The sequence below is a fragment of the Balaenoptera ricei genome, chromosome 10 (genome assembly GCF_028023285.1).
Source record: "Balaenoptera ricei isolate mBalRic1 chromosome 10, mBalRic1.hap2, whole genome shotgun sequence".
In the NCBI taxonomy this organism is placed as follows: Eukaryota; Metazoa; Chordata; class Mammalia; order Artiodactyla; family Balaenopteridae; genus Balaenoptera; species Balaenoptera ricei.
In genome coordinates, this window is record NC_082648.1 from 9,846,910 (window position 1) to 9,871,442 (window position 24,533).

General features: G+C 39.3%; 1 protein-coding gene across 4 annotated transcripts in view; it reads right to left on the bottom strand.

Moving 5' to 3' along the window:
• Window positions 1–23,677, bottom strand: part of LRP6 (LDL receptor related protein 6) — a 175,729-nt gene extending 152,052 nt beyond the window's left edge. For 3 of the 4 annotated variants that reach the window (XM_059935319.1, XM_059935318.1, XM_059935317.1), the window contains exons 1-2: window positions 23,175–23,540; window positions 2,027–2,420 (exon numbers count right to left, since the gene is read on the bottom strand). In XM_059935319.1, the coding sequence (XP_059791302.1) occupies window positions 2,027–2,420; window positions 23,175–23,244 (464 nt within the window). In that variant the 5' untranslated portion in view covers window positions 23,245–23,540. The other variant, XM_059935320.1, reaches the window with a different exon arrangement.
• Window positions 23,678–24,533: the final 856 nt, after the last annotated feature.

Consider the following 24,533-nt stretch of genomic DNA (forward strand, 5'->3'; position numbering starts at 1 on the left):
GCTACTCCAGAATTGTGATAATCTAGCTATTTTATCCACCCATCCTCCTTAAGAGTTCTGTGGCCCTTCTAATTCCTTTAACACTCTTTCCCTCTCCACATACATACTACATAATGCAAATAAACATGCTCTGAAAAATGAAAAGTTCTCTCTCCTAAGTTTTCTCTCCTTAAATAAAATAGTAAATCCTTAAAGATATTCACCCTCTCCACAAGAAGAACACAAAAAGCAAAGCTCTGAACATACTAACCATTTAACAGATATTTGGGGAAATTTCCATCATCACCCTTAGAGTTATAAGATTGAATCTGTCAAAAATGGGGGAAAAAAAAAGAACTATTTATCTTTTCATCAACGTATTACTCCCTAATAACCACTGAAAGCACCAAAACCCTGTGTGTTCTGTGAAGCAGTAACCTCAGAAACATTTCAACACTCCCTGAGACTTAACGAACTTTGTTGGCAAAACAGATTCCATTTCTCAAAAATACCCTGCAAGTTCTCAAGAAGCAAATTCTTCAATCAATACAGTTTACCACACATTCAACATCTGTGACCTTCTCCTTGGGACACACAAACCTTTTTCCTACCACTAGAGTCAGTATAATATTTTCTGATGCTTTATTAAAAGACCATCTGACTTTAGCAGATACCTCTTAATGCCCCTCTAAAAATACATTTTTTATATATTATATAAAGTATACATAATATATGTTTTCTAGAACTTCTCACCCTAAAATTTCACTCACCATTGCCCATGTTATCTTTTATAGTCAGAAAAGGCTTTTCATTTTCCTATAACATTGTATCTTCTTTAACTTTTGTCACCAAAAAGGGCCTGATATCAAGAGAAAGGAGCATATATAAACCTTTCTTTCATTTTTCCCAAATTTTCATTTATTACATAATATTAATCCACTGCCTTCTATAAATGAGTTTTAAAGCATTCCAACATACTTGAAAGTCAAAGAAAACGAAGTACTAAAAGAGTTATTCACAGGTTATTTATCTTTAGATTTTAAACAATTATTAGTAACTCATTTCAGGTTCATGTTTAGTTATCTATACCTAGCCATGACAGACTCTGGCATGACAATGTATTCAATAGATAAATAGCAAGGAATTGTATATGGCAGGACTGAAACACAGTAACAGAGAAGCACCTGGGGACACAGTTCACATTTTATAATAAGATCTGCCCATAGCTTTACGTTTCTCTTCTATTAGAAAATAAACTTTGGGACTTCCCGGGCGGTCCAGTGGTTAAGATTGCACGCTTGCACTGCAGGGGGCGCGGGTTTGATCCCTGGTTGGGGAAGTTCCACATGCCGCACCCGGTGTGGCCAAAAAAAAAAAATAAAGTAATAGGATACCGTGGTCTCCCTATACATTGTGTTGCCCAAATTAGAGACAGCTTTCTGAAAAATCAGTGGTTCTGTAGAGAATATCTGCACTAAAAATATATATATAATAAAAACACAAATATTTAGGGAAAAAAAGAAAATAAACTCTTATGGCAAATACATGTTTAGCTAACTAAAAATGAGTTATTTAACAACCTAATTTTTATTTTTCATTCAACACTGACATATTAAAAATATCAGTTTAATATAAAAAAACACTAGCATTACAAAACACTTGTGTATATAATAAAAGGTATAAGATTCAGAAGATTTTTTATATAATCTTGAGCTATCAAATACTACTCATTATCATTCCTTCTTCTCCGCCTTCTGATTATCCTCTCATAATTATAAAAAATAAGTGCAGAAGAAAAACCAAGAACTATAAACATGGCTATCCCATAAGTGATACTAGAAACACAAAACTATTTACAGACACACCTTACTTTCAGAACATGACCTAACTTCCCACATTCAAATCTACTTGACAAAGAAGCCCAAAGAATCTAAAACTGGGGTCTGATGTTTCTTTTCTCTTGGAGGTAAGGGATGTCTATGCTAATGGAGAGAAAACAGCCAGGAGAAGGAGATACAATAACCTTTGTACATGATGCAAAACTTACCCACTTGAAGGATCTAAGGCAATAGCTCTAGGTTGATCCAACTCTTGCCAAAATAAAACTTTTCGTAAAGATCCATCTAAATTAGAAACTTCAATACGATTAGTTTCAGAATCTGTCCAGTACAATTTTTCTCCAAGCCAATCACATGCCAGCCCATCAGGGGACAATAATCCAGAAACAACAACATTCTGTACACTCTCAGTTTTGTTGAACTCTGTTCGTTTAATGGCTTCTTCGCTGACATCACTCCAGTATATCAAGCCATGACCAAACACAAAGTCCACCGCAGCTGCATCCTCCAAGCCTCCAACTACAATCGTAGCATTCTCTTTGCCATTTGCAGCATCAACCAATCGCAAGTCCCGTCTGTTTGCATAAAGCAACAAAGGGGCCGCTAGAACAAAAAAAGAAAAATATGTAAGTCAGAACGAAGGAAATGTCTTGGTTCCTATAAATTGAGTTTCAAATTAGTGTTAGTGAGCAAATACTATCAAAACTAAAGAGTAAATAAATGTATAGAAAACTGTCAAAATCTTTTCACATGGCATTATTTTTGCAGCATTTTAAATACAAAAGAGTTGCAAGAGGGGAAATTAATTCTACCAGGACAATCTTTTCTTGTTAAAATAGTCTGTCAGATAAAATTTTAAAAGGCCTGGTCATTCCAAGAACTGGCAAGGATATGGAGCCAGTGGACCACTCATACTCTCCTGGGTTGGGGGGGGGGGGCGGGCTGTGAAATGGTGCAGCACCTTTGGAAAACAGTTTGGCAGTTTCTTAAAAGACTAGATATTTACTTCAGAGAAATAAAAGTATATGTCAATACAAAGACCTGGTTGCATGATGTTCACAGCAGCTTTTCTGTAATAACCCAAACTGGAACCAACCCAAAAGTCATCAACAGACTAACGGATGAAAAAACAGTGATATATCCATACAATAAAAAGTAATGGGGACCAAGACTGAACCAGGAAGAAATAGAAAATATGAACAGACCAACACAAGTAATTAAATTGAAACTGTGATTAAAAATCTTCCAACAAACAAAAGTCCAGGACCAGATGGCTTCACAGGTGAATTCTATCAAACATTTAGAGAAGAGCTAACACCCATCCTTCTCAAACTCTTCCAAAAAATTACAGAGGAAGGAACACTCCCAAACTCATTCTATGAGGCCACCATCACCCTGATACCAAAACCAAAGATACTACAAAAAAAGAAAATTACAGACCAATATCACTGATGAATATAGATGCAAAAATCCTCAACAAAATACTAGCAAACAGAATCCAACAACACATTAAAAGGATCATACACCATGATCAAGTGGGATTTATCCCAGGGATGCAAGGATTCTTCAATATATGCAAATCAATCAATGTGATACACCATATTAACAAACTGAAGAATAAAAACCATATGATCATCTCAATAGATGCAGAAAAAGCTTTTGACAAAATTCAACACCCATTTATGATAAAAACTCTCCAGAAAGTGGGCATAGAGGGAACCTACTTCAACATAATAAAGGCCATATACAACAAACCCACAGCAAACATTATTCTCAATGGTGAAAATCAGAAAGCATTTCCTCTAAGATCAGGAACAAGACAAGGATATCCATTCTCACCACTATTACTCAACATAATTTTGGAAGTCCTAGCCACAGCAATCAGAGAAGAAAAAGGAATAAAAGGAATACAAATTGGAAAAGACGAAGTAAAACTGTCACTGTTTGCAGATGACATGATACTTTACATAAAGAATTTTAAAGATACCACCAGAAAACTACTAGAGCTAATCAATGAATTTGGTAAAGTTGCAGGATACAAAATTAATGCACAGAAATCTCTTGCATTCCTATACATTAATGATGAAAAATCTGAAAGAGAAATTAAGGAAACACTCCCATTTACCATTGCAACAAAAAGAATAAAATACCTAGGAATAAACCTACCTAGGGAGACAAAAGACCTGTATGCAGAAAACTATAAGACACTGATGAAAGAAATTAAAGATCATACCAACAGATGGAGAGATATACCATGTTCTTGGATTAGAAGACTCAATATTGTGAAAATGACTACACTACCCAAAGCAATCTACAGATTCAATGCAATCCCTATGAAATTACCAATGGCATTTTTTATGGAACTAGAAAAAAAAATCTTAAAATTTGTATGGAGACACAAAAGACCCCGAATAGCCAAAGCAGTCTTGAGGGAAAAAAACGGAGCTGGAGGAATCAGACTCCCTGACTTCAGACTATACTACAAAGCTACAGTAATCAAGAAAATATGGTACTGGCACAAAAACAGAAACATAGATCAATGGAACAGGATAGAAAACCCAGAGATAAACCCACGCACATATGGTCACCTTATCTTTGATAAAGGAGGCAAGAATATACAGTGGAGAAAAGACAGCCCCTTCAATAAGTGGTGCTGGGAAAACTGGACAGCTACATGTAAAAGAATGAAATTAGAACACTCCCTAACACCATACACAAAAATAAACTCAAAACAGATTCGAGACCTAAATGTAAGACCGGACACTATAAAACTCTTAGAGGAAAACATAGGAAGAACACTCTTTGACATAAATCACAGCAAAATCTTTTTTGATCCACCTCCTAGAGTAATGGAAATAAAAACAAAAATAAACAAATGGGACCTAATGAAACTTAAAAGCTTTTGCACAGCAAAGGAAACCATAAACAAGACGAAAAGACAACCCTCAGAATGGGAGAAAATATTTGCAAATGAATCAACGGACAAAGGATTAATCTCCAAAATATATAAACAGCTCATGCAGCTCAATATTAAAGAAACAAACAACCCAATCCAAAAATGGGCCGAAGACCTAAATAGACATTTCTCCAAAGAAGACATACAGATGGCCAAGAGGCACATGAAAAGCTGCTCAACATCACTAATTATTAGAGAAATGCAAATCAAAACTACAATGAGGTATCACCTCACACCAGTTAGAATGGGCATCATCAGAAAATCTACAAACAACAAATGCTGGAGAGGGTGTGGAGAAAAGGGAACCCTCTTGCACTCTTGGTGGGAATGTAAATTGATACAGCCACTTTGGAGAACAGTATGGAGGTTCCTTAAAAAACTAAAAATAGAATTACCATATGACCCAGCAATCCCATTACTGGGCATATATCCAGAGGAAACCATAATTCAAAAAGACACATGCACCCCAATGTTCATTGCAGCACTATTTACAATAGTCATGTCCTGGAAACAACCTAAATGCCCATCGACAGACGAATGGATAAAGAAAATGTGGTACATATATACGATGGACTATTACTCAGCCATAAAAAGGAACGAAACTGGGTCATGTGGAGAGACGTGGATGGATCCAGAGACTGGCATACAGAGTGAAGTAAGTCAGAAAGAGAAATACAAATATCATATATTAACACATATATGTGGAACCTAGAAAAATGGTACAGATGAACCGGTTTGCAGGACAGAAACTGAGACACAGATGTAGAGAACAAATGTATGGACACTAAGGGGGAAAAGTGGCGGGGGGTGGTGGTGTGATGAATTGGGAGATTGGGATTGACACGTATACACGGATGTGTATAAAATGCATAACTAATAAAAATCTGCTGTATAAAAAAATAAAATAAAATTAATTTAAAAAAAAAAAAGTAATGGGGACTTCCCTGGTGTTGCAGTGGTTAAGAATCTGCCTGCCAATGCAGGGGACACAGCTTCGAGCCCTGATCTGGGGAAATCCCACATGCCGTGGAGCAACTAAGCCTGTGCACCACAACCACTGAGCCTGTGCTCTAGAGCCCACAAGCCACAACTACTGAGCCCGCATGCCACAACTACTGAAGCCCACGCGCCTAGAGCTCATGCTCCACAATGAGAAGCCACCGCAATGAGAAGCCCGCGCACCACAACGAGGAGTAGCCCCTGCCTGTCGCAACTAGAGAAAGCCCGCATGCAGCAACGAAGACCCAACACAGCCAAACATAAATTAAAAAAAAAAAAAAAGTAACGAACTATTGGGAATTCCCTGGCAGTCCAGTGGTTAAGACTCCACGCTTCCACTACAGGGGGCACGGGTTCAATCCCCAGTCAGGAAACTAAAATCCCGCGTGCCACACGGCATGCCAAAAAAAAAAGTAATGAACTATTTGTTTATGTAACTTGGGTGAATCTCAAAATAATTATGTAAAATAAAAAGAAGTCAGAATAAAAGTGTATATATTGCATACTCCATTTACATAAAATTTTAGAAAATTCAGATTAATCTATTGTAACAAAAAGCAGATCGGTGGTTGCCTGGAGGTGGGGAGAGAGGGCGGAAAAGAAGAGGAGGAGGGATGATAAAGGGGCATGAGGAAACTTTTGTAGGTGATGGCTATATTATACTGACTGTGATGATGGTTCCAGAAGTACATACATATGTCAAAACATTAAATTTTAAACTTTACATATGTGTAATTTATTGAATTATCAATTATACCTTAATAAAACAGTATGGCAGATATAGTTCTTAATGCAACTATTTTTATTCTGTTTTATATTATTATTAAAATGATCTTTGAATAAGACCTAATACCAAAACTAAATATAAAGCCTATCCGAAAGAGATATTTAACTCTGAGAAAGCTGAAGCTGTTAGGACTGAAGTAGTATAAATGCTTTTTTTTTTTTTTTTTAACCCAAAATATGGGTTTTGGTTTTTTTAAAGCATTTATTCCAAGCTTTTGACATCTACTTTCCTGGTATCAACAGTAATTAAAGATCTAGAGCACCACTATCCAACAGAAATTTCTATGATGATAGAAGTGTTCTCTCCACTGTGCAATACAATAGCCACTGGCCACATGTGGCTACGGAGCACTTAAAAGATGGGTAGTATGACTAAGAAAATAAATTTTTAATTTTATTTAATCTTAATTCATTTAAATTTAAGTAGACAAGTGGTCGTATGGATAGCACAGATCTAGAGGCTGAGATGAAGAACACAGACGAGGCAGCAAAAATAAGACCAGAGTTACGATGCAATAATCTACATGATCTTCTCTCACAATTACTTACTAAAGATCTAAAACAGTCATCCAAAGCCAAGACCAAGTGCCACTGAAAACTAACCACTCCCCTCTTTAAGAAACTAATTTTTAAAAAAATTAAGGTGCTCAAAAACAGTAAAGAAAAAAGTGATGTTTAAGCCAGTTTATGGGTTTTGTCTGCCAAATGGAGTTATTAAGTCCACTATTTTCATCAGTAAGCACAACATGAACTTCCCTTCTAACTAAGCTTAAGTCCAACTTTCTTAGTCAAAAACAGATGGGCGGACAGCTTTTTAAAAAAGTGACTAAGAGGGCTTCCCTGGTGGCGCAGTGGTAAAGAATCTGCCTGCCAATGCAGGGGACACGGGTTCGAGCCCTGGTCTGGGAAGATCCCACATGCTGCGGAGCAACTACACATGCTGTGGAGCAACTAAGCCCGTGCGCCACAACTACTGAGCCCGCGTGCGACAACTACTGAAGCCCACGCGCCTAGAGCCCGTGCTCCGCAAAAAGAGAAGCCACTGCAATTAGAAGCCCGCGCACCGCAACGAAGAGTAGCCCCCGCTCGCCACAACTAGAGAAAGCCCGCGCACAGCAGCAAAGACCCAATGCAACCAAAAATAAATAAAAATTAAAATAAATAAATTTATTTTAAAAAAAAAGTGACTAAGAGCCCTTTCTGCTTATTCTGCGTACCTACAGCTGCTATTGGCAAATTAGTAAATTTCCCTCACAGATTCACTTTTAGCTCATTTCAGGCCTTCATACATCACACTGATTTATCAGTCCACATAGTGTTCACTGCACTATCTTATACTGAACCCCTCATATTATGCGCCAATTATAAAAATCAGAAGAAAGGTCAATATTAGTTAAGGGTACAATGTTGTTAAGTGCTGCACAAGGCTAAGAAATAGCCCCAGAGCATTTACAACTTAAAATCCAAGAGTGATAATAATCTGATATTTATTGGGCACCTTTCTTTATGGCACTTTCCTTGGAAAACTATACCAAATCTGTATATGGCATTAAGTGGCAGCTAAATGTCTTTTATGGCTTTCAAGTCAAACATTAACGTTTCTACTAAATATGTGGTCTACAAAATCCAAAGAACCTTTCTGGTCATTTAAGGCCTCACAAGCCTTAAGAGTACAAAAAAAAAAGGAGGGGAGGGGGGTGGGTGGGTGGGTGTGTACAAGTTAATTTAAGTTAGCAGTAGTGATTATAATTGAGGATTTCTAAAGGACTATACATAACCCTATACACACTATTAAAAAGAAATCCCGGAGTTCATCCTGTCCAACCACCCTTCTGATACTTCAATACTTTCTACAATATTGTCACCAATATCTACTTAGCAGTGTATTAAATGGGACATCTGAAAGGTATAATTTGACTTGTAATACTGTTTTAATCTACTAAAGAAATACACTGGATCCACACACACTTGCCCCTAGTTGTAGCGTATGTGCCATGCACTCAGTATCTTCCACTCCAAAGCACTTACCTTCAGACTTAATACCCAGATAACCCAAATAACCACCATCATATCTCTTTAGTGAACCTTCACAGGTGCTTAGAAATCCTTATTTTCCTTTATTAACTTCCTACCAATCTTTCCCTAGTGCCTTTCTAAACTTTTTCTGCTTTCCTGAAGACAAATTCCATGCTTTGAATCCTTCATCCCAGATCATCTTCACAAAATAATCTCAGTGAAGCAGGAAGCAAGGTAAATGTCATACATCCCCAACATCTTACTTTAAACTTCTCAAAAATCTCTTTATATCCTACCCATCCTCCTCTATTTTGTCCTCAGTCTCAAATGACAAGTTGCCCTTCCTCCTTTCTTAGTCTATACCTATGTTTGGTAAGTGGGAGGGAAGATCTGAAACTAAAAGGCAGATGAAGCACGATCAGAGGAATAATAGTATAGTATAGTATGCAGAACATTCTACATAGGTGGGGATATGGTCAACATTTTTGAATGCTGCAGAGAAGAATAAGGACTGAGAAAAGGCCAGGTGGATTTGGTTATGAAGACTTGGAGAAAGCAGTTTCAGCTGAGTGCTAGGTGGGAAGTTAGACTAAAGGAGTTAATAGCTAATGGGTGGTTATATGAAGTGTATACCAATACTGTAAGGTTTTGTGATTAATATAATTATTCTCTTGGTGGTAGCAAGGTTAGCTTTATTAAAACTAAGTTTTTTGAGAGCAGGGACCTGGCAGGAGCCATTGGAGATTCAAGAAACAGGATAGTGAGATGGCCAACAAGAAGTTATATGTATAGAACTGAAGCTTAGGCTGGAGATGATGACTTGAAAATTACCTGAACAGAGTTGCTGGTTGACCAGGTGAACTTGGATAATCTTCTCTTCTACACTCTCTTACTTAGGGGACAACACAGAGTGTAGATGAGAAAATTATCTAAGTTGGCCGTCTCTTCCGGCCATAAAATTAAATTCATCACCAAAGAAAACCCTCAAGAGTCAATGGTACCACAATTTTCCTAATCCTACTGGTGCGCCACGGAGCCATCCTTGACACCCACCTTTCCCCCCCCCCCCCGTCTGCCAATCACTCACTGTCTTGTTGATTCTCCTTTAGCATGTCCTTAAATCTGCCTCTTCTTTTCCCTTTTTTAGAACCACTATCCTACTCTAGACCTTCATAACCTCATGCCTAAACTACCTCAATAGTAAATGATCTCAACACTCTCCCTTCCCTTTTCTACTTCCAATACTTCTACTTTATCCAACTCAAAAAGGTTTCTGATCTGTGCCTAAAATTAAAAAGCCTCAATACCTCAGGCCTCCACCGGGTGCTTTCTACCTATGACTCTAACTTACCTTTTATAGTCTCTGCGTCATACAAACTAGTTTTTAACACATCAACTGTGAGCACATCATACTCCATCACCACAGTGTATTCATTTTCCTGCACACTCCGTATTTCTCTAACCTTATCCAGCAAGCAAATCCTTCAAGGCCAGATTCAAACCTTATCTATTCCAAGAATCTTTCCAATTGCCTCAGCTTTCCTTCTTTGCACCCTTACAGTCTTCACCACTTATTTGATATTAGCATTTTTTTAGGTATATTTCCTTCTTCAACTAGGACCTCTGCCACTTGGGAACAGGAGCCATACCTTTTAACTAATTTGGGGAATCCCTAACACAGTTCACTGTATGACGGTCATATAAAAAACATTTATTAATATTTAAAAGGAATTTTTTAGAACCTGATCTAAAAACATACTTGTCATAAACCCTAAAGGATTTTACATTAAGTACTGGCCAAATGCATACAAATGCCCAACTTACACATTGACTCGGCCTGACCAGATTAGTCAGGCTTCTGGGCCCTAAACTTCGGCTAGCTCTAACCTTAAGCAAGCCAATCCAGAACATCCTCTCTTAAGGACTCATTTGAAGTATCAGCTGACCATACACTCAAAAAAATCTCCTGTTAAAACTGCCCTGGTCATGTCATCTGCTAACCTCTACCCACTTGTCCCACTTTCCCACAAAGATCCTGCTGGCACTATTCATTTCTACATATAAGAGTAAAGCCTTTTTGGGTTTGATTCTGAGATACCTGCATACCCTGTGGTCATTCTCCTTATTGCAAAAGTCTTTTTGAATAAAGACTCGCCTTACCAAGCAGGAATTTATTTGTATTTGACATCTGTATAGTGAGTGACATGACTTGGATGGGTATTGACCTCACCTATGGACCCGTGCCATCCCCACCTCAATAATGACACTTTGTGAGTCATTTAAACTCCTTTCCTGCTCAGAGATTCAGGGATCTTTCCTTGAGTTCAACTCTTTAACCAGTGCTGCAGACATCTTATCTGTTGCAACATGGTAAGAAGTTACCTTGATATTTTCCAGCAAATAATTTTTTTCTTTGACTCTCTGAGTAGACAATCACACCCTAACTCTTGAGGCGGAATATTCCCAACTCTTCTGTGAGGCCTCTTCTAACTTCCCTAACTCCTATAATGGAGATTACACAAGGGAATTTCCTGGGCTCTTCACAAGGGAATACCCTTTCCCAGCTCCTTTAAATTCTTATATCTCCATCATCAAAAAATCTACAAACAATAAATGCTGGAGAGGGTGTGGAGAAAAGGGAGCCCTCTTGCACTGTTGGTGGGAATGTAAATTGATACAGCCACTATGGAGAACAGTACGGAGGTTCCTTAAAAAACTAAAAATAGAACTACCATACGACCCAGCAATCCCACCACTGGGCATATACCCTGAGAAAACCATAATTCAAAAAGAGTCATGTACCACAATGTTCACTGCAGCTCTATTTACAATAGCCAGGACATGGAAGCAACCTAAGTGTCCATCGACAGATGAATGGATAAAGAAGATGTGGCACATATATACCATGGAATATTACTCAGCCATAAAAAGAAACAAAATGGAGTTATCTGTAGTGAGGTGGATGGACCTAGAGTCTGTCATACAGAGTGAAGTAAGTCAGAAAAAGAAGAACAAACACCGTATGCTAACACATATATATGGAATTTTAAAAAAAATGGTTATGAAGAACCTAGGGGCAAGACAGAAATAAAGATGCAGACTTAGAAAATGGACTTGAGGACACAGGGAGGAGGAAGGGTAAGCTGGGGCAAAGTGAGAGAGTGGCATGGACTTACATATATTACCAAATGGAAAATAGATAGCTAGTGGGAAGCAGCCGCATAGCACAGGGAGATCAGCTGGGTGCTTTTGACCACCTAGAGGGGTGGGATAGGGAGGGTGGGAGGGAGACGCAAGAGGGAGGAGATATGGGGATATATGTATAGCTAATATTATACTCTAATAAAGATGTAAAAAAAAAAAAAAGATAAAGAAAAAAAAATTCTTGTCTTGTTTAATTATCTAATCCAACAGGTAATTGTCACTCTATTGAGCGCCCTCCGTCTTCTCCCACTGACCACATGCTTCACCATTACAGCACTAATTCAGTCCACTATCTTCAAAAATAGCAAAATTTTACTAAAGACAATTTAGAACTTCAATGTCCTCCTTGGGAAACGGGATCTCCCTAAAACCTCTCCTTTCCCATCACCATCTCTCTTCCTTCCTCCATTTTACCAACCTCAACCTTCCCTTAAATCCTTTATCTATCCTCCTTTAATACCCCAATCTCCTCCACCCCTCTATCCACCCTGTCAGACCTTTCCCTTCTCACTCCAACCCCTCAATTCCCTGTAGTCACTAGCACTTTAAGGTTCCCTTTTCCCCCCTAGGGACTCATGAGGGGCTCAGGGACCTGAAGTTAAAAATACAAATTGGAAACAGGCTGGATCTTTTATCCACTCACATGAGCTTCTGAGACACCCAGACAGCCCTTGGTCTCTCTTTGGGCCCTCACTCAAAATGTAGTCCACAGCCTCCTTAAGGTTACATGTCAGGGCAAAGAAAATCTGAAAAGTCTCCTCCACAAATAATGGTGGGAAGACTTTAGCCTTCATAGTGACTGGGTAGGTAACCTCAACCTGCCCTATCTGCCAGAAACACAAAGATAAAGGAAGGATAAGAACTAGCTCTTCTACATAAACCATCAGTGAGCTGAAACTTTCAAACTGACGCTATAAGCTATTTGTATGTTTTATGTACATATGTATGTATGTTATATATGTATATAAAATACTTCCCTACCTTCAGATGGTATTGTTAAGTATAATTTTAGATTATGAAATCCCTTGAAGGAGTTCTATTCTGATTAGCTTGAAGATAAATAGGTGCTCACAGGTTCTTTTTGGAGTGATGAAAATGTTTTAAAACTGATTGTGGTGATGGTGGCACAACTCTGTGAATAGACTAAAAACTACTGAACTGTACACGTGACATGGGTGAATTGTATGGTGTGTGAATATCTCAATAAAACTGTTAAAATAACAACAAAAAGTGCTCATATAAAAGTATTTCTAAGATTTCCAGAAGTTAAGGAAATCAAAATTCTTAGAAACTAACCCAAATGTTTTAAAAATCCAAGTTAACATACATTTAGGCAAATCTTTGGTATATGAGACCAGTTTAATATTGTTGGTTTAATAAAAACACCTATGTCTTCTGAGTTATGGGCATTAAGTATAACACAAGAATAGGTTTTTATTCTACTTGAATATGTTCTTCCTAAATTTTTACAGGTTTACTGACAGAATAAACTAGCATTTTATCTACATTTGTACTTAGCCAAGTTGAATCATTATTCTGACAAACTGTACTTCAAAAGTAATTATATCTTGTAATAAGCCAACTTGAAGATAGTTTCCAAAATCTTTTAGTAACTTAAAACCTTAGACTTATGCTAAGTTAGTCCATGGATATTCATCAAATACCTAGGTCATTTCTAAGTAAGACAGAACACTGAAGCATAAGCATTTCAAGTTTATACAAGTTTTTGCCTCTTATTTTCATGGTACCAAGAAGCTACACATATTTGAGTCTATCAATGAACATATTCATTTTTGTCACATTGAGAAGTTGTACTATCTGGAAGTGCATGGCTATAAGAAGTTGTAAGATGTATATTCATAAACTCTGCCAGTCTACTACAAAATGTTGGTGTATGACAGACAGTTCACAACTATCCACCTCATAGTTTTCTCTGTAAAATAGTAGTTACTGTCATTATAAGTTATAACCTTGTATGTAAATGAGACTCTAATAGAAATAATGACAGAAAGGAACAACTCTATATGCACGATGTGTTTTTAAGGAAAAAGAAAACGGTCCTAAAGTAAAGTGACTAAGTGTTCCAGAATGAGAAAGAGGAACATGTAGAACAAAACCTGAATGGACAGAGAAAGTTATAACAAGTTGATGATAAAAAGAATTTTATTTGTCACGGTCAAAGCCAGCTAAGACTTGACAGGTTTATTTGTAAGATTTTCAGAAAGTGCTTCAGTATCAAACATTATACTTGTACAAAACTAAAATTTGGTTTTCTACTAAAATGACAAAATTATCTTGGGTTCTGATCCGCTGTTAATAAAGAGGTTATAAAAGGTTTTTCTTTGTTTTCTGAGTAATCAATCTCCTTAGAAGCCAAAAATTCGGTGTCTTTTCAGCATTTCCTGTACTTGGTGTTAATTTTATCATGTCTTATTATTTTAAAAAGTCTTCTCACTTTTGAAAGAGCTAAAATTCTTTCCTATGTTCACTTTTAAAAAAATATTTTTTTGACACTGGTTAAACAGGCTGACAGGTATTTTTTCTCACTGATCCATGATCCTATTTAATCGGATGTTCAAACCTCCTGACAACTTTTGACATTCTGCCTTTTCAAATTCAAATACTAAATGATGTATTTTGCACCTACTACTGTCTTTAAAATTTCCCAAAGGGCCCCTGGAAGTTCACAAAGGATTCTTTCACCTTGTAAGAAGAGAGGTACTAAAAATAACTGGTTTATTTGATCAATGTTATGATTTGCATGGGAAGCACTGCCAAATCAGAAGAGAGGCTTACCCTCCCTAGATTAAATCAGTATGGGTAAAATGTTAATATGATTATTTCAAAAACTGGATGAAGTTCCTAGAAATTTATCAATAGCCTCAGTGTTCACAATGTGTTTCCATTTCCTGAGTCCCAGTGGTGCTTTGTCTGATATTAAACAACAGTACAGAATCATCAATTATAATTTTGTTTTTTCTTTTTTATGATTTTTTTTAATGTTACCTTGGTCACAATTTCATTTCTCTAATTTGAATACAGTATATTATTAGTAGGCCAGTGAGTGGTTCTCCACCAGGGATTCACTTAACTTACTTACGGAATTTTATTATACAGATGTTTAGGACTTATTCCAGACTTAACTAAAAATTTTTACTTGATAATCTTGATATGCTCTAACTATATGCTTCATAACACATTATGTCTCAGGATTACTGCATATCTTTAAGTCTTTTTATCTACAAGAGTTATATTCACTTATACTCATAAATCAGATGTAATAGCTACTCTTTTTTAAAATAAGGTTAATCATTATGCCTATAGATATCTTGCCTAAAACTTTTCTGTACTGATTTTATTTTGGTTTGCACGCCATAAAAACAACCAAACTGGGCTTCCCTGGTGGCGCAGTGGTTGAGAATCTGCCTGCCAATGCAGGGGACACGGGTTCGAGCCCTGGTCTGGGAAGATCCCACATGCTGCAGAGCAACTGGGCCCGTGAGCCACAACCACTGAGCCTGAGCGTCTGGAGCCTCTGCTCTGCAACAAGAGAGGCCGCAACAGTGAGAGGCCCGCGCACCGCGATGAAGAGTGGCCCCCACTCGCCGCAACTGGAGAAAGCCCTCACACAGAAACGAAGACCCAACACAGCCAAAAATAAAAATAATAAATAAATAATAAATAAAAAATTTTATTAAAAAAAAAAAAAACAACCAAACTTATTCATCAACTGCATTTTTTTTTTTTTTTTAGATTTTTAAATTTTATTTATTTTTGGCTGCGTTGGGTCTTCATTGCTGCACGTGGGCTTTCTCTAGTTGCGGCGAGCGGGGGCTGCTCTTCGTTGTGGTTTGCGGGCTTCTCATCACGGTGGCTTCTCTTGTTGCAGAGCACAGGCTCTAGGCACACGGGCTTCAGTAGTTATGGCTCGCAGGCTCAGTGGTTGTGGCTCGCGGGCTCTAGAGCGCAGGCTCAGCAGTCGTGGCTCACGGGCTTAGTTGCTCCGCGGCATGTGGGATCTTCCCAGTATAGGGCTCGAATCCATGTCCCCTGCATTGGCAGGCAGATTCTTAACCACTGTGCCACCAGGGAAGCCCAACTGCATTATTTTTCATAACAAACTCTCATCAGATCTTTCGCTTTTAAAACTACCCATATAAGTCAGCACCACCATTTTAAGTCTTTTGTTATCTACAGAGTGTTTTTTGTTTTACTTCGATGCTTCCCTGAAAGTGCCTGCAAATGAGCTACAGGCCAAGTGCTTGTCTTCAACAAAAAAAGGATTGTTGAAAGAGGACTATACCAGTAACTCCTGGGCACAAGCTTCTGATGGCATCACTTAAATAACTTCAAGACTATACCAGTGGACTGAGTCAGGATTCCCAAAAAACTAGTGAAGCAGATGGATTCATGAGACTGTTAACCCAAGATCTAGCAGAACAAGAATTAATCACACAGGACTGAATAAACTGATGAAGGATGATTATGGGTTTTAAAATATTGCTGATGCTTTAATGTCCTATTTTCTGGATATAAGGAATTCGTTTCTCTTTTCTCTTAAGCTATCTATAATTCATTGACAATTTCAGCAGACTATGCTTTTGTAAACAGAAATAAAAATATTTATCTTTTTCTCCCTAATTCATCCATAATTCAAAAACAAAACTCTTATTTAAATGAGTATTCTTATTTTCAGGGCAACATAGTTATTTGTATAGGTTCAATAAAAGTCTGTCCTCCCGGTTGGAAACATTATAATGCAACCAAGGCTTTGACTGGATGTCATATTTGAAAGTCATGTTCACTTAATCTAATACCACCAGTTACTTTTAAGGAGCTGTGATTGATTTTATGGAACAATGCTTACAGTTCCCTTGGGAAAACTAGACTGGTACCTGGCTTACAGAGTTCCCAGTCTTACAGGTAAAGTAAGCAAGGTCAATTCCAGGCAGGCCCAGGAACCCTAGGATATTTTGGGGACCTTAGGAATTTACCCAAATCTACAGGTACTGCAAGTGAAACCCAATGGTGAGTACTTGACTTGGCTTCCTGGCCTCAAGAGGCTTTTAAAAGTTCAATCCAAGATTCCTTATAAAAAGTCCCATTGAAGCAGACCTAAAATGCCTACACCTACATAAATAATCAGACCAATCTAATGAGACCAACTTCACAATGACTTTAGCCTACTTTTTTGTGGACCGAACGTCTGTGTCCCCCAAAATTCATACGTTGAAACCCTACACTCCCCCTCATGTGAATGTATTAGGAGGTGGGGCCTTTGGGAGGTAATTAGGATTAGATGAGGTCATAAGGGTAGAGTCCTCATGAATAGGATCAGTACCCTTATAAAAGTCCAGAGAGAGCTTGCTTCCTCTCTCTTCTCTCTGCCCTGTGAGGATACAAAGAGAGGTCAGCAGTCTGCAAACTGGAAGAGGATCCTCAACAGAATCTGACCATACTGGCACCCTGCTGTTGGGTTACCAGCCTCCAGAACTGTAAGAAATAAATTTCTGTTGTTTATAAGCCACCTAGTCTATAATATTTTTGTTGTAGCAGCCTGAGCTGACTAAAACATATCCCTAAGACTGACAAATTTTCTTTTAAACAACAGCAGGACTGACCAAGTGCTCACAACTACCCTTGCTTATCCACTGACTTGGCTTGACAAACTTTAGTCAGGCTTTTCTCCTTTCCCACAAGCCCCTAAAGTTTGGCTTGCCCTAAATTTAAGCAAGCAGATGCTCTTAGGCTCCCTTAAACAGCTCATTCTAAGCCATCAACTGACTGCAGTAAATTAAAAAAACTCCAGTTAAACTATCTTGATCATGCAATCTGCTCACCCTCACCCACTCGGCCCACACTCTTACCAAGTTACTGCTAGCCCTGCTCACCCTTGTCCATAAAAGAAGAGTCTTTTTGTGTTTTATTTTGAGATGCCTGCAGATCCTACAGAAGAGCATTCTCCCTTTTGCAATAATCCTTTTGAATAAAGTCTCTCCTTACCTAAATCTGGACTAGTTTTTATTTTACAGTAATATGACAAACCACCTATGTACAAACTCCAAAATTACAATGTTACTTATTTTCCCCTATCAAAAGTGATTGGTGTAAAAAAAAAAAAAAAAAAGTGATTGGTATCATTTTCAAAACCATATTAAGGTCCAGGTGAAATTAGATGCATACAGAAAGCACTGCATGTAAAATTACTGTCCAGAGTACAAGCAATCTGGCCTTAGATCAGTCATTCGTCTTTCTATCTAGTGTCAATTAATAATTTAAATTTTCACTTTTTTTTTTTTTTGCCTAAAAATATGATTTCACTTCACATCCCCAAGTTCCTGGCCCTTCCAAGCAAGGTATCACAGAAACAAAAATCAGCAAGTTACATTATAGCTAATAGGATCACAGCATTGAAGTACCTGTAATGTTCACCAAATTGAGCCCAGGCACATTTTAGTATTTTCCAGTCTCACATCTGCATGACTTTTTTGTGAGGATAGTCACTGCCACAAATAACACAAACAGCTTGAGAAACAAAAGCATGTGCTAATAATATCAAATAACAGTTTTCCTTGTATTTATGATGAATTATATTTTAAATGAATAATCTCAAAGACAAATATCCTATTCTTTAGGTTGCCTAGTCCATGTATCTGAACTAAATTTCAAAGTTATTCACATGGAGCACAGTTCTGTTCATTAAGAAGAAGTCCTTTTACAGAAAATATGTAAAAGACTCTCACACAAAGACTGAAATATACAATGCAGGAACTCAGTATAGCATTTACCCATCCTACAGGGAGAAGTCCATCAACTGATTTTAATTATTATAAACAAACACAATAATAAAACTCTCAATTAGACAATATTTTGATAAAATTATTTTGCCCATAAGTATGGGCAACTTTTAAAAAAGTAAATAAGTATAATTAACCGAACTACTTATTCTCTAGCTTATTTATAATAATCACCTAAAAGTGTTCAAGTTGCAATCCTTTAGAAGGAAAAATAAATTTAGTAGATAGTGGCCATCTTGTTTATATAAAACAAAATAGAAAATATCAGAAGTAAAAGTATTTCACGGAATTTGTTCCAGTTGCCAAAGAATCAAGTTCAAAAACCACTGGTTTAAAACTACTGTCTAAAACAGTGCCCAGAACATAAATGTTTTACTCGTCTTTCCTGTGCATTAACATTTCTTTTAAATTAGCCATCTTGACAATAGTGACCATTTACTCAAAGTCCACAGACTGTGCACTGTGCTATCCCTTTGCAAACACTCCATCAGTTCTCACAGAAATCTTGGAAGGTATTATCCCCGTCTAATAGTAGAAGAAATAGTAAGAAATAGTAGAAGAAACTAAAGCTAAGTAACTTGTCCAAGGCTACATAAAGTGGTGGAAGACAAACCTGATTTGTCAACAAAGCCTCTTCTCTGAATATCAACTTGCAATAAAATTTCCATGATGAAAATGAATTTTCTCAGAGTACTTACCCATGGTCTAAGCAGAACTATAACCGGTATTACTTGTTTTTCCAATATATTCAATTTATAAATTCACATAAAATATTTTCCATTTATATACTCCTTCACAGAATCTTCTTTGATATTCAAAAAAGACAAACCTTTCTGATAGTCAAAACACATATAACTACACAGAAAAGCATTTCAGTTCAGCAAATGGAAAAACCTCCAATTAAAGAAAAGAAAAATTCTCTGAAAAACTGAACCATGGGAAATCACTGTTAGGCCTGATGATAACAATGAGCTGAAACCCTGAAGTTTCATAACCAGACAAATTATTTCCTAGTCAGATGAGCAAATCTAAAGCCAAGTAAGTAAGAAGGGATTAAAGTATCAGATTCAACTATACGAAATTATCATCAAATATCAATTCACATGACTCAACCTAATGCTTAAAGGGTTACCGAGTCCAGGTTCTCTCTACGTTTGTTCCTTGGAACAAAGGTTCAGCAGACTGTTAAAAGGATTTACGAAAAAATTCATTGTCTACTTTGGGAAACAGTGGATTCAACAAAGTTAACACTGGTCTCTACCTCAGAACCTCTCAGAGCCCTTAGTGTGTTAATATGAAGTAAGAACCTCCAAAAGAAGGATTCATTATCCTAACGAAGGTGTACAGAGTTTAGGTAACTTATCCAAGGTCACACAGCTAGCAAATGACAAACTTAGAATAAGAATCAAATTCTCCTGATTCCCACACCAAAATTCATTCTATCTTCCCAAGACTTCGTTATACCTGATACTAAACAATTTTCCAAGGACCACTCTTATAAAAATTTAAGATGGGAAACACTAGTGGCTTGTGCTGACAGTATTTACCACCACCCTACCAAAACAAATAACAACAAAAAAAGGTAAGTAACAAAGAATTCTTATAGAACAACAAAGCCTTCTCAAAATAAGCTAGACATAGTATTTACAGATTATACACACTTATGGTATTCCAAAACTTATATTCTTATAAAAAATATTTCCTCTAGGAAATCAGAGCTATACTCTTTTCTAACCAGCACCTGGATGGAAGTAAGGATGGCAACCTAGATCGTGAGGTCCATGAGAGCAGGGCCCGTGTCGATTTTGCTCACCAATATACCATCAGAGCCTGATACATAGTAGGTATACCATACCTAATTGCTGAAAGAATGGACAATAAATCCCTGCTCTAACATTAACTAGCTGTAGGATCTTGATCACGCTATAATCTCTCTGAATCTGAGTTTCCCCACTTGAAAATGAAGTGGTTAGATCAGAAGGATCAAGATCTCTTCTATCTTTAAGAATTTGTGAATCTCATACGAATTAAATCTCAAATCCCCAGCATTTGAGGATACGTCCACAATCAAAAATTATAACAAAAAATAACATTTGCAAATCACTTGATATTCAGTACTTCATTTAATATACCCAACAAATTTGCAAATTAGCTTGGTATTACTACCCACATTTTACAAGTAAAGAAACTGGGGCCCAGAGAAACTCACTGACTAGACTAGAATCACAAAGTTATTAAGTAGTGAAGCATGGACTTTAAACCCAAGATTTTGGTGTTGAAATTCCCAAATCTTTCCATTACACCTTGTCCTCTGATGATAGGGATAGGGATGCAGCCCAGATAATGACAGCATTATTCCCTGGCTTTCAGCTATTGATTTAACAGGGCCAGAGGACAAAAGGTCTCCCAAACTCTCCCATCATCCCATCTTCCCAATGTTAAAGTTCCAACTCTTCTGTGAAGAAACATTATCTTAATGCAACAAATTAATCACATTTCTCCCTGGAGTCCAAGGTTATCTAATATTGCCATTTTAACACAGGATGACATTATCACGGAATGAAAAGAATCTAAATTATGAATAAAAATCTTTCACACTGAAAGACAGTTTTAGTTCAAATACATACTCACAGTTAAGTACACTGAATTCAAAGACCACCTCATACCATTATTAGACTGCATTTAAAATGAAAGCTTCACTTTTGGAAACTTTGCTTGCTAGTGGAAATGAGGCAATTTAAACTATTAACTCTTTTAGGTCTTCTTACACAATATCATACTGCACAATATTACTTCAAGTACAACTTCTCTCAATTCCAATAATGAATAAACCCAACTCTAGGCTCAAACGTGGTGTTAAACAAGTGGCATTTACATCATAACCTTCCCTTCCAAGAAACACAATTGGGCAACCAGAAACATCCCGGGTTATGGATTTCAATTTCTCAAAGACTTTAACCCATCAGCTGACTCTCCTATTTGTTAACTCTATTAATCTTCTGTCTTAAAATATATACATATTCTATGTCAAATATAATTGTTTTGCACAGCTATAGCAAAATCCCCTTTCGACAGGGAGTATACTATAACAAAATAAACATATACTTATTAAACCTCTCAAGTACATAACACTGCATTAAATTCTCTGCCATGAAAATGAAATGGGCACTAGCTTTCTGGAGTTTACACGTGGAAATAGTTTAGGATATGCTTACAGTGGGTCGTAATTAAGTAAAACTAAGATACAATAGGCAGACATAATAATCCTGAAGCGTAACTAAAGAAAAAAAATTCCTCCTCCAAAAAAATGTCAATCACCCTCATCTAAAATAAATATATACTCAAAAATGGCATATCTGGCTCATTTATAGCACAAGACTATTAGTTTCTATTGTGTTCTGGAAACCTCAGTAACTTTGCACGCTTACCAAAAGTTTAGTCTGTTAAATTAATAGCTAAAAATCTCCTTAGACCCAAGAGGTTCCGTACCCGAAAAGAACTGACCGTGAACACAAGCGAGAGTTTTAACAAAACCAAAGCTACAAGTCATGGCATCAATCGGTACTTAAATTCCTCTGCTGGTAAATGCCCCATAGCATCAGAGTCATTACCACTTCACCACTGATAAGTTTGAGAAGAGCTGTTGAAATCTTGCGGGCCAGTGAAAAACCTCAGTGAACTGTCACAAAATAAAAGTCACAGCGTATGTGACAGCTTTGCAGGCCAATCAAAAAACAAAAACAAAAACCCACAGGACCATCGAATTTACGCGATTCTCGGAGCAAATTATCTAGAATAGCCTATGTTATTTACCAAAGTGCCAAGCAGTCCCCAGGGGAGCGCAGCAGACGATAACTTAGGTCCCAAGACAGCCTCCTCTGCACCAAGGATGACTCTCCTACTTGGTGCCAACTGTGCACTTGCATGCTCCGAAAATAGGGGCAAGTCCTGAATGCCAGGAGTTGCAAGGGCAACGTTTCTATTTTATTATGGCCTGAAGCCCGGGCGATTCCCAAGGCTGAACCTCTCGACCTTTAACCTCGGAGTCACTTTCCAACTGTGCTCTCACCCACGATCATTATATTCCCAACGGAAACCAGTTATTAGTTGTAACAAGGCCTGGAAAAATAGTAAGGGAGCTCTCAAAGTTCCCAGGACCGACACAGAAAAGGCGGGGGCTTCGACGGAGAAGCCCAACGTGGAAGCATCTTGGGCTCCACCGTTCTGAGAGCCAAAATCCGGACAAAGCCCCTCGTCCCCGGTGACTCCAGGCAGAAAGAGACACACCGACCCTCAGTCACTCGGACAGAATGGGGCTCCGGGGGGTCGGGGTGTCACCCGGCCAGGGAGGCCGGACGGAGGCTCCGCTCTGCCCCGACGAGGTGGGCAAAGCGAGGCGGGGGCTGCAGCGTGGCCGGGCCGAGCGCGCAGCCCCTTCTCCCGGGCCCCTCTCTTCCTCCTTCCCCACGACCAGGCCTCTCCCGGCTCCTCTTCCCCTGCTTCGCCTCCCTCCCTCCCCTCCCCACCCCCACACCGCAGAACGAGGCCCCCTCCCCCCCCAAAGCCCACCAACTTCCCCGTTCCCCCGCTTCTCCCCACCTTTCAGGAGCACGCAGAAACTGCAGGCCAGGAGGCTCCTCAGGACGGCCCCCATCTTCCCTTCTCGCATTCGCTTCTCTCACCGGCGAGGGGCGGCCCGAAGAGGGGGAGGCGAGGAGCCGGGGCGGCCGCCGCAGCGGCAGGTCTGCACGCTCATGCTTCCCAGCTTTCCCGAGAGAGAAGAAAGAAAGGGGCCCGTCAAGGCTCCGCGCGCGCCGCCGCCGCCGCTGCCGCCCTCTCTACCGCGCCGCTCCGCCCGGGGCTCGCGCGACGCCAGCGTCTGCTTCCATGCCGCCGCCTCCTCCCCCGGCGCCCCGCTTCCCCCGCGCAGCTCCTCATTCAGCCTCTTCCTCTCACGCAGCGGCGCAGGGATATACCTCCTGCCGCCTTCATGAGTCGCCGCCGAGGTCTCCCTGCGCGCGGGCGAGCCCCCTCCCTCGGCGCCGCCTCCCGAGCATTTCAGAAAAGGAGAGGGGGCCGTGCGCACGGCCTCGGCTGGGAGACCCCGGGAGACGTGCGGGGCGAGCAGAGGCGGGCGGGAGGGGAAAGGCCGCCCGGCGGCGCATTCCAATGGGATTCTTTCCCGGTCCGGCCCCTTCGGCCCTCCCCGCGGAGGGCGTGAAGCGACGTCGAACAACATCGGGGACGGCGTGGTCGGGACTACTTTCTGCGGCTCGGCCCGGCCGCCGCCTGCGCGGGTCTTTGTGCGGCTGCTGCCGGCCGAGCCAGGTGAGGCTCCTGGGCCACGCCGGCCGCCACCTGGGCCGGGACCGCGGGGGGCGGCGGGGGACGGCGGGCCGGGGCCGGCAAAGCCGCAGGTCCACGCTCAGGGAGCCACGCGGGTCCCAACGCGGGTGACGAGCTTAGTTCCAGGGTTGGAAATTGGTTTAAGCATCTATTTTTTTTAAGGTAAATAAAAATTAATGCTGCGTCCACCGACTTCAACGTAGATATGGTTTGAACACCAGAAGGGTGTTCAAACGCCAACACAAAACGGAGATTTTTAAAATTTTTCTCCTGGTTTCCCAGAACTACAGACTGCCCCCTCAGTTAAGTCCAACAAGGACTAAAGATTTCTAAACTGGCAGATAAAATTCCAAGATAAATGCGTCAGCACCTAAGACAGAGTAAAGGGACAACTGGTCAGAACTGTCTTCGGGATTTTACAAACCGCGTTTAATGATGAATGTTGGGCATGTTTTGACGATCCGTTTTCAGCTTGAGGAAAGGATTCCTCGGAATCTCGGACTCTGATTTTGTACAGCCTCTGCTGGCTGCTCTCCGTGCACTGGGCATTCAGGAGTAACAACCCACACGCCCCTGGAATCACATGGCAGCTTCAGTGCGGGGTGAAGGGGG